The sequence below is a fragment of the Colobus angolensis genome, unplaced genomic scaffold (genome assembly GCF_000951035.1).
Source record: "Colobus angolensis palliatus isolate OR3802 unplaced genomic scaffold, Cang.pa_1.0 Scaffold109, whole genome shotgun sequence".
In the NCBI taxonomy this organism is placed as follows: Eukaryota; Metazoa; Chordata; class Mammalia; order Primates; family Cercopithecidae; genus Colobus; species Colobus angolensis.
Window position 1 is genome coordinate 963,172 of NW_012111919.1, and position 13,528 is coordinate 976,699.

Genomic DNA, 13,528 nt, shown 5'->3' on the forward strand with positions numbered 1-13,528 from the left:
TCTGAGGTCCCCATCCCAGATCCTGTCACTGAGGGGTTCTCACCCCCGTCCTGCCCCTGCCCCAGCAGGCAGGAGCCTCCTGGGAGGTAGGAAGCAGCAGCCTGGTGGGAGCGGATCCTCCAGACCCTCAAAGACCACCCCAGGCATGTGACCTCAGCATCCATGCCCACATCCACTTCTGGCCTGGGGCCCCGAAACACAGGAATTCCTGGAAGAGTGGCCTGGTCCTAGGTCATTCCCTCCCATCCTCTTCTAGAAACAGCTTCAGGGGTAGAGGCCACATCCACCTGTCCAAGCCAGCCTGGGCAGAATGCAGAAGGTGCCTGCTGCACACAGCTTCTTCTCCCAGGCTCCATCCTCCACAGGCTCCTTCAGGATCCCAAGGTTTATGTCTTCCCTGCCCCTCAGTCTCCACATGGACCACAAGCAGGCTGTGTCATGGACTTGGGAGTCAGAAAGACCTGAGTTCAAATTCTGGCTGTGTTACTTCCCAACTGTGTAAGCTTGGGCAACTTTCTCACCCTCACCCTCTCTGAGCCTCAATGTCTTTATCAGTAAAGTGGGGATAATAACACTTCTTCCCTCACAAGTGATCGTGTGGACCAAACGATGCCAAGTCAGGGCTCCAATGAAAATTCCTTTCCAATCATACCCAGTACAATTACTCTGGGGCCAATTCTCCTTCATTCTTAGACGGGGGTAACTGGACTTCCTTGCTTATACCAGTAGAATCAGGTGGGAGGTCTCTGTACCTGAGTGGCCTGCCACTAAGGCTAGGGAACCCTACATTCCTCAGTTCAACTTGCCCCATCTTGGGGAGAAGGTAGCTGGACCTGTCAGGTAGCCGGACACCACTTTTCCTTGGCCTCAGTCCCTGGGGCAGAGCTTTCCGCAGGCCCTTAGGGCATAATGCTGTGTGACTTTCAGGGGGCATTTCCTGCTGTGGCCGAGTGTCCCTGGGATCCAGAGGAGAGGTGGGTAGGATGGTCATGGCTAAAGATTTTATTCCAAGGAAGCCGGGCTGGTCTCGACCCGGGATCTCAGGCATCAGGCACCTGGTCTCATGCTCTGAACTCAAAGTAGCAGTCTCTCCTTTTCCGCTCTTGTGGGGAGACCTTCTTCCCTGACGGGAAGGTCTGGTAGGTCTTCAGGCTCTCAGGGGCTAGTCTCAAAAGGTGCCACTTCTTCTTCGGGCACAGAGGAGGCCTAGGGGTGAGGATGGGACTGGTGTTATGCAGTGTGCCAGGGAAGGAGGGTGATGCATGCCCACCCACAGCCCCATGTGCCAACTCTCCAGCTGATGCTGGCCTGCTGGCTACTCGTCAGCTTAACACCTGATAAGTCCCCCTGGACTTGGGGTGGGAATAACCTGTATTTACATAGTGGCACGGTGGTGAAGAGTGAGGGCACAGATGTCAGACAGACCTGGGATGGACTCTGGTCCTAACTCCTGCTAGAAGTGTGCATATTTAAGAATGGCTCAGTGGTGGTATCCCCCTCTTAGCGTTGACTTGAGGAATAAATGCAGTAATGCATGTAAAGCTCTGGACAAGGAGTATTCACACAACAAATGTTCTAAGAAATGATGATGGTGCTGATGGAGGGGATTCCAGGAGGGAGGGGCTTGCCCCAGGCCCGTCACTGACCCTCTTCTCCCAACCACCTGGTTGGCCTGGCAGTGCAAGTGGCCAGGCAACTTGAAGAAGGAACAGAGTTGAGGTGTCCCGCTCTCCCCACGGTGATGGGGGTGGGGGCAGATCCTGGCCAGAGCTGTCTCAAGAGGATACCTGTCCACAGGAGAGTCCCACTCTACTCCAGGGACGGACTGGCTCAGAGCCATCCCAAGATTGGAGAGAGCCCCCTGAGTCCTGGAGGTGGTTATGGGAGATGCTGCTTCCTTTCCAAGCTCTGCCTCCAACCATCCAGGCCATGCAGAACAAGTTCCCTAGGTGATAAATGAACCTCGGGTTCCCCTTTTTTTGTAAAATGATCCTATCTTGCAGAAAGGAACTTTTGGATGCAGTGAAGCCTGTTTCTATAAAAACCATTAAACTTATGAAAACAGATGCTGCTTTATCAGTAAGGATGATGGTGAATCTCAGGACTCTAAGGCAAGCAGGGAGTGGTCGGTATGGAGCTAAATCCCAAGCTCTATCCACTGACCTCGCAGGCCAGGCACCACCCACCACCCTATCCCACCCCAGGACACCTGCTGTGAGTGATACCCCTGCCTGCGCTTCAGGAAGGAGAGAGCACAGAAACCACAGTACCCAGGTCATCTTTCAGGGCAGAGTGGGCCTTCCCTGGAGAAAGGAGCTCTCCTAGATAAAAGCAATGAGGGGCAGGAGGCAAGGAACTTTCCTATTTTGTTAGATGGACAGAAGTCCATGTTCTCTTAGGAGAACATTTTCCAAATGTGGACGGGGCTGGGGGAGATTCCTGCTCGGTGTAGTGCCCTCTGTATCCACCAGAGGGCAGCAGCTCCTTACTGCTCTCTGCATGGGCCCCCGCGTTAGGACTAGTGTAGCTGCCAGGCTGCCTTTGCAAGCAGGGCATCAGTCCGCAGATTCAGGCCCACTGAACTTACGGAGTTTCTCCCAAATTCCCAGTGCATCTGGCCAGGAAAGCACTCTTCCTGATTCGCCCATTCAGGCTACCAGCATCCCCCCTGAGGCTGCCAATGCCCTGACCCCCTTGCTCCGTAACCATCACTCTCTGCACCGCACATTTTAGGGTAAGATCCTCAACTCATTTCTCAGTCTGTGCGCTGTGCATGCCTGGCCGAGAGCAGGTGCCCCATGGGTGCGTTTGTTGACTGCGTGGATGAAGGGAGGGCAGGGACTCACAACTCACAGGACAGTGGGGAGGGGGTAGTGTTCCGGCTCCCTCACGGGCAGCACAAAGTAGGGGACTCGAGGCACCGTGCCCGTCTTGTCTTGATAGTACTTCCGATGCTGCTGGACTGTCTATGGTTCAATCAAGGAAGAGATGACAGGTTGTTAGTCCGCAGGACTGACCCCAGGGACCTGCATTCCATGCCTCGCTGCACCGGGGCAGAGTTGGGGGCCACCTCCCCTAATGCCCCTGGAGGAGTCCCGGAGTTGCTGGGGTCCCAACTCAATTGCCAGCCAGCTGGTTGTCCTCAATAAGCCTCAACTTCTCATCTGCCTAATGGGAATAATGACACCCACCAGACTAGCTTTGCTACAGAGTGTAAATGAAACAAGGGACCAGCTCGGACAAAGTACAAAAACTCAGCCCTGCAGGCGTACGCACACCTGCTGTGCACACAGGCACCATGTCCGCCTGGCCTGTGTTTGCTCCCTTCTCTCCTTCCCCCCTGTATGGGGCATGTTCTGTTGAGCGCCAAGATGGAGGAAAAGGCTTTGGTAGACCCCCTGAGATGGTCGCATATGCCTCAGAGGCCGGTGGCATCGACCGCCTCCTCTCCCAAGGAAGTTGCTTCACTCATACAAGTTCTCTGCCCTGGGGCCAGGACATATCTTGTCCTTGCAATCAGGCTAGAGGGGGAAGCTTGCAAGAGAAGGTGATGGAGAGAGTAAGGTTTTGGGAACACAGGAGAGAATGAACTCGTATCCCTGCCAAGGGCATAAGGGCCAGCTCAGGCCGGTGCACCTGTGGTCTCTGGGAATGTGTCTGAACCACATCCAGGGAGGCCTTACCAGCCCAAACCGCAGGACAAGAACAACAGGGGTAGGGGTAGGTACCCATCCTCGGGCTTACTCCCTGCAGGGCAGTCTCGCCCAGCCTGGGGCTGAGGGTGACTCAGAGCATGCCCCCAAGGGGGCTGCAGGGCATGGAGGGGGTGAACAGGCTCCCGGATGCGGGTGGATAAAACACCGTGGGGCTGGACCTGGGGCAGGGGGCTCTAGTGGGGCCTTTGCTCGTGTTATTCATCTGGCGGGTGGATCTTAGACCTTTTACTCACCTAGAAAATATATGGCATTCCACAGATCCAGGAGACTCCAGGGGGAGGTAAGGGCAGGAGCATCCCTAGAGACCCCTAGCTCCACTGGTAGTGGGGGTGAGCAGGAATTGGAGATCCAGAAGCCCCAGGAGGTGGGGAGAGATCAGGGAGGCAAAGTCCTAAGCCTCCCCACTCCCTTTAGCCAAACCCACCATGCTCCCTGCTGGCTCAGGGGCTCTGAGAAAGGAAATCAAGATACTGTGGCAGGTACGAGGTCTCCCTCAGTCCCTGGCCATCACTTCCTTCTCGTGGTGGGGGCAGGTGGGCAGGAGGGGAGGCCACAGGGCAGCCCCGCACAGCTTACCTGGTAGAAGTTCGTGAGCTCTGTGGATCGGTGGCTGTCCAGGTTGAAGCGAGTGTAGCTGGGCTTGTGCAGCCAGCGGTCCCGGGAGCTCGCACGCTCCATCAGCAGGAGGTTGGGGTTGGTGGAGAAGATGGTGGGGAAGTGGCCGCCTCGGCTGAAGGGAGTGTGGCTCTTCTCCATGGCTGTGTTTCGGTGGTCCTGGAAGTACTTGAGGGTGGTGGTGCCGTAGGGAGCGCCGAAGGAGAAGGCCACGGTGGGGACGTGGCCTTGGTAACTGCCGATCACAGAGGAGGTAGTGGAGCCACAGATCAATGAAGGGCCCCAGGTCTGTTCCAAGAGAGGCCCTTAAAAGTCGAGGGTGCGATGGCTCATGTCTGTAATGCCAGCATGTTGGGAAGCTGAGGCAGGAAGAACACTTGAGCCCAGGAGTTCTGAGACCAGCCTGGGCAACACAGTGAGACTCTGTCTCTACATAAAAACAACATAATAATTAAGAAAAAAAAAAGAAGAAGAAGAAGAAGAAGGGTAGAGTCAGGGGAGCCCGGTGGCCATCTTTGGCCCTGAGAGGCTTCCCAAGGTGCACTGACCTGCTCAGGTCTTTGGGGAAGGCCAAGTCCGAGGGACTCTGGGCCTCTCCCTCCCCACAGAGGTCTTTCCTAGATGCTCCTCTCTCCAGACCAGGAGCTTACACAGTGGCCAGAACACCAGATACACCCTGGTCAATGCTGTAGGCAAATCACTGTCCCTCCAGGGGCCCGCATTTACTCAGGCGATGGCCTGAAGATGCAAAGGCCTCCTCTGGCTCCCCCATTCTGTGGTTGTCTCATGAAAGAGTAGGGGGAGTATGAGAAATGAGTGGGGGCCCAGTCAGTGAAAGGCGATGGGTGGGAGATGTGGTATAGCAAGGCCTAGGTTCAGCATGCTGCAGCCTTGCTCCCGGCACAGCAGCCTCCCAACGCGCTACTCAGGCAGCCTGGAGAACCGACCTAGGTTCTGGAGCTCTGAGAGCCTACAAGGAGTCTTCCACCCTCTGCCACCAAGGAGGTTCCATGAGAGGGACAGGAGATGGGCGAGCGGAGGCCTTGGTGACACAGGCACTCTAGAGATCCTTGGTTAAATGAGACTCGCTCCAAGAGCTAAAGACTTGTTTTGACAAAGCAAGGGAGAGTCAACAACACCCAGAGAGTACGGGCGCCAGACTTGCAGCCAATGCGGAAGCTTGCCGAGCAGCACGGCCCTGTCCCCCTTGCACACCTCACTCTCTGGGGTCTGACTTCTGCTCCATGAGGCCCTTGAAATCGCTCTTCCCAAGGCCGCCTGTGCTCTTGCTGCTGCAGGTCGGTGGACACGCTCTGTCTTGCTGGGCCTTCCGGTAGCACAGGGCATCGCCCACCTCTCCCTTCCTGAAACACTGCTCTTGGTTTGGATGACACCTTTGCTCCTTTCTGTTGCTTTCACTGATATCTCTGACCACACCTTCATGAGCCTTCTCCTCTACCCGCCTCTTAAGCACTGGTGAACCTCCGGGGTCTGTCTTGGGTGATGGCAGCCATGCCATGGCCATAGCCACCTCCTGTGTGCAGATGACCCCAGTCCACAGCTCCAACCTGGGAGTTCTCTCCAAGCCTTAGGCTGCTATGTACAATCGCACACCAGACATCTCCCTTGGATGTCTCCCAGGCTTGATCTTCCACCCCCACCTTCCCTGACAGTCTGGTCCCATCTCTGTGAAAAGTAACTCCTAGCCGTCTAAGTCAGAAACTGACACATCCACCTCACCCACATCTAGTCAGTCACTAAGTCCTGTAGCTCCATCTGAGCCTACTGAGCCCAGCCATGTGCCCTTGTACCTGGCCTGTGGTCGTAACAACCTCACTGTTCTAACTGCACCAGACCCCTGCCCCTGCAATCCCTTCTCCACCAGACTGAACTTTAGTTCAGAGTCAGATCCTTGGCATGGCATTTGAGGCCGTCTGTGATCTGACCCTGGCCCAGCTCTCCAACCTTATCAGCTCCCCTACACCCCAGTCCTGCAGAATCATTGCAGCCGTCTAGATGTAACTCCGTCCCCCCACTCTCGCCTTTCCTGGGGTCTTTCCCTGTGCCTTGGGCCTCGGTCTCACCAACAGAATGGACGCTGCCTGGAATTAGATAGCAACGCATGGTTTCCTTCTTTTAGTCTTCAGGAAAAAGGCAAGGAAGTGTAGCCGAGCGACTGCTGACAGGCCTGCACATGGTAGGGAAGGTCACACAAAGTGAGTCCTTCCCTGGCTCCTGGTCCCACCGCCCTCAATAGCTCTGCCTTCCTGGGGTCTCACAGCATCGGGCATTGGCTGGGCCAGAGCTGCGATGAGGCTGCAGAGGGGAGAGGCTCCACCCCAGCTGCACAGGCCCCCCTCCAGCCTCACTACTCACATCCCTGGATGCCACAGAGGTGCTGCCCTTGACACCGTGACCCTGGCGGTCCTGACTCTTCTCCACCCACCTCAGTGCCCTTCCTCCTCAGCCTCCTGAGTTCCCCACGGAGGCCAGGTCTCCTCCGGAACTGGGAAGATGGAGGAATTGGTGGGTGCCTTGCTGTCTCTCCAGTGAGGCTAGGTGGTCACCTTGGCCACTCCAGGAGACACAGTCCTCCTCTCAGCCTGGGCACCACTCCTGGGTCTGGAGCTCCTGCTCTGGCTTCACCCAAGGCCTCACTGTCCCATCTGTCTCTCCCCATCTCTCTCAGCCTCTGCCCTTCTTCCATGATCTTTAGTGTCCCCCTCCCTCTCGGCCTCTTCCCCTCTGCCTGTAAGCGGGCTTGAGCCGTGGTTCCTAGATTGTAGATTTCTGCAGTGAGGGCTGGTGCCTGTTTATAGGCAGAGGCGAAGCAGCCAAGAGAGGAGACGTTAAAGATGGTGAAGAGGAAGGTGGGATTGCAGATTCCCTCCTTCTGGAGCTCGCTAAGGAATACGCTGCACCTTCTGCCTAATTTCTCAACTCTCACCCTTTCCTTGACCTCCCTCAGTCTGCCTTCAGACCCATCACTGAAACGTGAACCTCTACATCTAAATTAAGGTCATGTTAGATCCTGCTGTTGCCAAATCCAATGTCCTTGGCTCACACTGTCCCGCTGCAACATTGGCACCGATGAAGAAACTTCTTTGGGAAAAAACCTAACCTGAGACGTGCAAGCAAGTTCCTGAGAGTACTTTGTGCTGTAGGTGAAGCTGAATCAAGATATAGATTCAATAAATTAAGAGGTCAAAGACAAGCGATGGGGAGATGCAGTCTCCTCTATCCTGAGGGCTCCTCCCACGTGGAGGGGAGGTTCCTCCCACACCGGAACCATCTCCCAGCCCCACATGCTCTTGGGCACTGGAGGTGGAGGAACACCTGGGTGGTGAGTCACTGGGAAACACTGGGCAGCCTGTGACCCGCCCCTCCCCTCCCTCCTCCTCCTCCTCAGAAGCAAGGAAGCCCGCTCCGCCCCTCTGAGCCTTGGGTTTTAGGTGGACAGGCACTGCCCGTGGGGAGGAGGCTGGCCTCAGTGTAGTCCCGCCTGTCTCATTCTAAGGCTGTGTTCACCCCATTCTCTAACAGCCACGTTCCTCTTTCATCTTCTTTCTCAAGTGGTGCAGAACTTAGGGAATGGAAGAGATGCTGGTCACCAGGTGCTGCCAACCCCAGCAAAAAGATGAAGCGATAGAATGAAAGGCAAAGGAGGATAGCCACAGCATTCCACAGGGAAAAGAACGCAAGCCAATAATACCACACCAGCCAGGCGGTCACGGGGGTACAAAGCCACCCTTTCCTAGCACGGAAGGGTTCAGCGACCAAAGCACTCACAAGCTCTTTTTGAAAGTCATGTTCAGTGACACAATCCTGCCAACCAAGAGATGATTCAAAAGAAAAAGAAAAAAACCAACTCGGTAATGTAGAACCTCTGTTAGAATGAGTGGTGGTGAGCTTCAAATCTATTTAAGTGCAGAACCAGGAATAGCAACTAGGTGAATGCTGGTTACAGAACAGAATGTAAATGTTATAAAACCTGTCAAAGTAAAACTAATTTAAGCAACCAAAATTAGGGGGTGGGTGGAGGGGAGATGGGGGTGCACTTACTAAGAATCTCTTTAAATCGGAGTCAACCCATGGCATCTAAAATTGAAACACGTCGTTAGGAAAAAGTACAACATAATGGCTGTAGCCCTCTGGTGGTTTTTCTCCTCTCTCTGTCTCCTATAGAGGGATCTTTTTGTACTAATATCTCTTGTGATGAATTAACACTTATCTCAAATCCACCTATTCTTCCATTTTGCTGCGGTTTCTTTCTCTTCAGTTAAGTTCTATTAAGATTCAATTTCATGCATTTCATTTTAAAATAGCAAATATGGTCTGATTATATTTTTATAAAGTTGCTTTTGTCTGTTTTTATATCCATCCATCCATCCATCCATCCATCCATTCACTCCTCCATCTAGTCCTTTATCTGAATATACGCATAAGGTCTACGGCCACATCACACTGAGCGTGCCCGATCTCATCTGAATATACACATAAAGAGAAACTCTGAATAAAATTCACCAAATGTTAACTCTGGATAATTCAGGGTGTTTGGATTTGGGGTGATTTGTTGCTTTCTTCTTTGTACACACATCATTTTTTAAAAACAGAGTCAGATGGCACAAAACATTAATTTATCAGGAACCTGCTGTGTGCTGGCAACACACTAAGTGCTGGGAACACAAAGACCCATGGTGCCCAGCCTGCCTTCCCCCAGCCCAGTCCTTCCCCGACCCCAGTCCTTACTCCGTGTTTGCTGACTCATGGGGTGCATATGTCAGGGGCCATGCTGAGCTGGCCTGGGTTCAACCAGCTCCAACCCAAGTGGGACCGTGATCAAGGCTCTAGTGCTATCAACCACAAGGAGGGAAGGCCATTCCCAGGGTGGGTACTGGAGGAGCTCCATGATGAGTTTCCACTGGGGTGAGGCTTTGAGGAGAGCCCTGGGGCAGGGGGAGCCCCTGAGTCTGGCTCCTTTCCCAGGCGATGGTGTTGCCCCAGGGTCCTCTTCTCTTTTCAGGGACCCATTCCTTCTGGGAGATCTCGTCTATGTTAGACTTCCAATATGTCCCGTATGTCAATGACAGCCAGATCTGGGTCTCCAGCCTCTATCATTCTGGCAATGGATCCACATGTCTGGCTGCCCACACAAGGCCGGGCCACCACACCACAGACCCAACGCCACTGAAACTGCTCTTCCTCCAGTATACCCCTACCCCCTCCAACCTCTGCCTAAGCCAGAAACTGGGGCTCGATGGCCCTGTGTCCTCTCTTCTCCATCACCCTCCACATCCGACCTCTCCCTAAGTCCTGCTTAGGCCCCTCCTTAGCCACTGGCCTGCGGTCCTTCTCCGTCGCACTGCTACGAGCCTCCCTCGTTGCTTGCCTGGACAATCTCCAGTCTCCTCCCTGGTCTCCTAGACCAAGCATCACCCCCTCCAGCCTGCTGTCCACACAACACCAGAGCCACCCTTCCTCTCCTCCATCACTTCCCTGTAGGTGCCCTGGGCCCCAGCAGCCTTACTTCCAGTCTCCAGGGCCCCACGTACTCTTCAGGCCTCTGGGCCTTTGCACGGAGTTCCTCTCCCTGGGATGCATTTTCCCTCTTGCCCACCTGGGGATCTGCCACCCACTCCAAAGGATCCATGGCCCCTGCTGCCTCTCCTGACTGCATACCCCATACCTAGCACTTGCCTCGCTGGGAGGACTGTCACCCTTAAGTCCACACTCAAACCCGAATGAACTTGTCTCTTCTGCTAATCCGTGTTCTCCTTTATCCTTGGCACCTGGCACATGACAAGTGCTCAACAAATGTTCACTGGAGGAGGCAGAATTCCAGAAACTCTGGGGGCACCATGCCCTGGAGTCCTGATTTAAGAGGAGCGTGGCTCTGATCAGCAGAGCACATGTTGGCATGAAGCATCCCGCCCACAGGGGCGTTGGGCTCCTCTGAAGAAAGGAGCCATAGAAAAATGATGTGTTCTCGTGATTCTTCTCTTCGCCCCCAAGCTCTCTGCCATACTCCTCCTCTGCTCCCTGCTTCTCCACCTTCTCTGAATGCCAAGATATTTGCATCCCAATAGAATAGAAGCCCTCTCCTCCGCAATCCTCCTGAGTTCTGCCTGGATTCTGTTCAGGGCTTGCTGCTCAGACAGGTGTGTGTGTGCGCACACACACTTGCATACATGTGCAGGTTCACATTCTTTAGCACTCAGTGGGCACATCTTGGCAAGCTAGGTCTGTGTCCCTTGTATGCACCTGCATTTGTGTTCCTTGGAGCATGCCCTGAGCTCCACAGTGGAACCTTCTGCCATCCTGTTTGTGTTGATCTGTGGCAGGCCAAGGTAGGGAGGAACAGAGAGGAATGGCAAGTTTTATAACAGGGCATCGAGTGGTCCCAATGGCAGCATCTGCTGTGTTGGCTGGTGCCACCACACCTCCCCTTCAACCCCTTCATCTGCCCCCATCCACCACCCTATCCTTCCATCCATCTGTACACCACATAAGCCAGGAGACTGTGCCAAGCCGGGCCCCTGGGCAATGGTCACATGTGGATTCTAAGTCCCACTGTGGGTTACTGTGTGAAAAGACGCCGTCCCTTCCCTGCCTCTTAATAGCACTGCTTGGCCCCACAGCCAACATTAAAACTAATTACCACGAGCCATCGGGGATCCCATGATCAGCCTTATTAACTGATTAACCAGCGACTATTTGGCATGTCCCCATTCCACAATGCATCCTCTCCTCCACAACACCTCCTACTGAGGACAGTTCTGATCAGATCCTTCCCCAGGGCAAAATCCTTCAAGGGCTCCCCATTGCCTGTGACACCAAGCACAAGCAGGGCCAGGTGTCAGTCCCTGCGTGCCAGGGCCTCTGTGCTCTGTGAGAAGTCTTTCCAGTCGCATCATCCACTGTCAGATCACAGCTTTCCCACTCCAGCCGAAGAGGCCATTTGCTGCTTTGAAAGAACACCCTTCTGGCACCTCCACACCATCTTTTTTCTGAAGCCACATCCTTCATCCAGAAGGCTCTGCTCTCCTCGCTTCCCACATTGTGATCTTACCCATCCTTGGAGGTCCATCGTGAATGCCCTCTTTCCCATGGAGCCTCCACGACCCAGTCCATAGACCCTGCCTGTCCACTCCATGGAGCTGTCTTTGCCCTTTGCACCTCTCCTATGTCTCAGTTCATAATGATTTTCTTTCTGTTTTTTTTGAGACTGAGTCTCACTCTGTCACCCAGGCTGGATGCAGTGGCACGATCCTCACTGCAACCTCCGTCTCCCGGCTTCAAGCAATTCTCCTGCCTCAGCCTCCTAAGTAGCCTGGATTACAGGTGCCCACCACCATGCCCAGCTAATTTTTGTATTTTTAGTAGAGATGGGATTTCGCTATGTTGGCCAGGCTGGTCTCGAACTCCTAACCTCAGGTGATCCACCCTGCCTTGGCCTCCCAAAGTGCTGGGATTATAGGCGTAAGCCACCGCACCTGGCTTCAGTTCACATTTTTTCATATCACAATAATCTGAGCCACCGGAATATTCTTTCTGTATGAATTATAGGCTCTCTGGGGAGGGAGGGTTCTGTTGTACTCATACTGGCATGCTTGGCATTCCCTGCACCCAGTGGACACTCTGTAAATATCTGTTGAATGGAATTGACAAATGGTGGCACATTTTAAATGGTTGGTCTTTCTTCTGGAGAGAAGGGGGATCCCTGTTGCAAAGCCCAAGTCTCCAGGAGTCCCTGATCACCTGTTCTTAGGGGGTTCCCCAGTTCCTCAAGGTTGAGAGGCACCAGTTACCTATGAAATGTCCTTGAACAGCTCAGAGTTGAATTCCAGGAAAGAGATAGGGGCTGGCCTTGGGGCAGAGGTCTTGGGAAGGGGGTGGGGAATGATGTGGCTTATGAATCCTCCAGAAGAGAAGATACTGCAGCAGAGAAAGGCAGGTGAGTGGCCAGAGGCCCCCTAAGTGTGTGAGGCCCTCTGAGACCAGGCTGCCTCCTGGGGGGATAGAGAGGGAAGCTCCCTGTGGGGACAGGGCCCAGAGGGAGAATAATTGAGGGGCTGTAGAATTTACTTTCTGCTTCTGTATTTTGGGCTTGAATCTGGGACAATGATCTATTCTCTCAGCTGGAGATGAGAACTGAACAATGAAAGTAGCACCTGCTGTGCCTTCAGTCAGACCTCTCAGCCTGGGGGCGGGGGTGTGCCAAGGAGAATGGCACAGGCTCCACACAAGGAGGCCCCTTCTTTCAAATGCTTGAAACAGGACCACACCTGCCAGTTTGTCAATAGTGGTCTGCATTGCAAGGGGCCATAGAAATTCTCAGACAAGCGTTCTTGTCCCTGGTTACATCTTAGAATTGCCTGGGAGGATTAAAAACTCTTGTAGCCCTAGCCCAGCCCAACCAATGACATCAGAATCTCTAGATGGGGCCTGAGCACAGGTCATAGTTAAAGCTCCCCAGGAGATTCTAATACTAACGAATGGGCAAAAGGGGTCCCCTACCTCTCCCTGGGCAGATGGCCTTTGTTTCATACCCCAAGATGCACTGGCCTCTTTGGAGGGCTGCCCCTCCGGTGCCAGGGCCCGGGTTGAAGTGGAAGGGGTTTTGGAAATGCAAATGCTTTGGGAACCCTCCCTTCCTAAGCCTGGCCTGACCTCTCTCCCTGAAGGGTAAGGCCCCAGGCCCCAGGAAGCTGGCAGGGTGTATTACCCTGTTCCCACACTGCTATAAAGAACTGCTCAAAACTGGGTAATTTATAAAGAAAAGAGGTTTGATTGACTAATAGTTCCGCAGGGCTGGGGAAGCCTCAGGAAACTTACAGTCACGGCAGAAAGGGAAGCAAACATGTCCTTGTTCACATGGCAGCAAGAGAGCAAAATGGGTGCCCAACAAATGGGGAGCCCCTTATAAACCCATCCGATCTTGTGAGAAAATAACTCTCATGAGAACAGGATGGGGGAACTCCTCCCATGATTCAATTATCTCCACCTGGTCCCTCCTATGACGTGGGGATTATGGAAACGACAATTCAAGATGAGATTTGGGTGGGGACACAGCCAAACCATATCACAGGGGCAGGCAGTAGTGGGCTGCAGGCAGTAGTGAGCTGCAGGTAGTAGTGAGCTGCAGGTAGTAGTGGGCTGCAGGCAGTAGTGGGCTGCAGGCAGTAGTGGGCTGCAGG

The 13,528-nt window shown here is 53.9% G+C and overlaps 1 protein-coding gene across 1 annotated transcript in view; it reads right to left on the bottom strand.

Moving 5' to 3' along the window:
• Nucleotides 1-987: 987 nt before the first annotated feature.
• LOC105517610 (chromosome unknown open reading frame, human C2orf70) overlaps nucleotides 988-13,528 on the bottom strand; it is a 16,176-nt gene continuing 3,635 nt past the window's right edge. The window contains exons 2-4 of the mRNA XM_011950198.1: nucleotides 4,293-4,566; nucleotides 2,854-2,966; nucleotides 988-1,206 (exon numbers count right to left, since the gene is read on the bottom strand). Coding sequence (XP_011805588.1) covers nucleotides 1,062-1,206; nucleotides 2,854-2,966; nucleotides 4,293-4,566 — 532 coding nt within the window. The 3' untranslated portion in view covers nucleotides 988-1,061. The remainder of the gene's footprint in view (nucleotides 1,207-2,853; nucleotides 2,967-4,292; nucleotides 4,567-13,528) is intronic.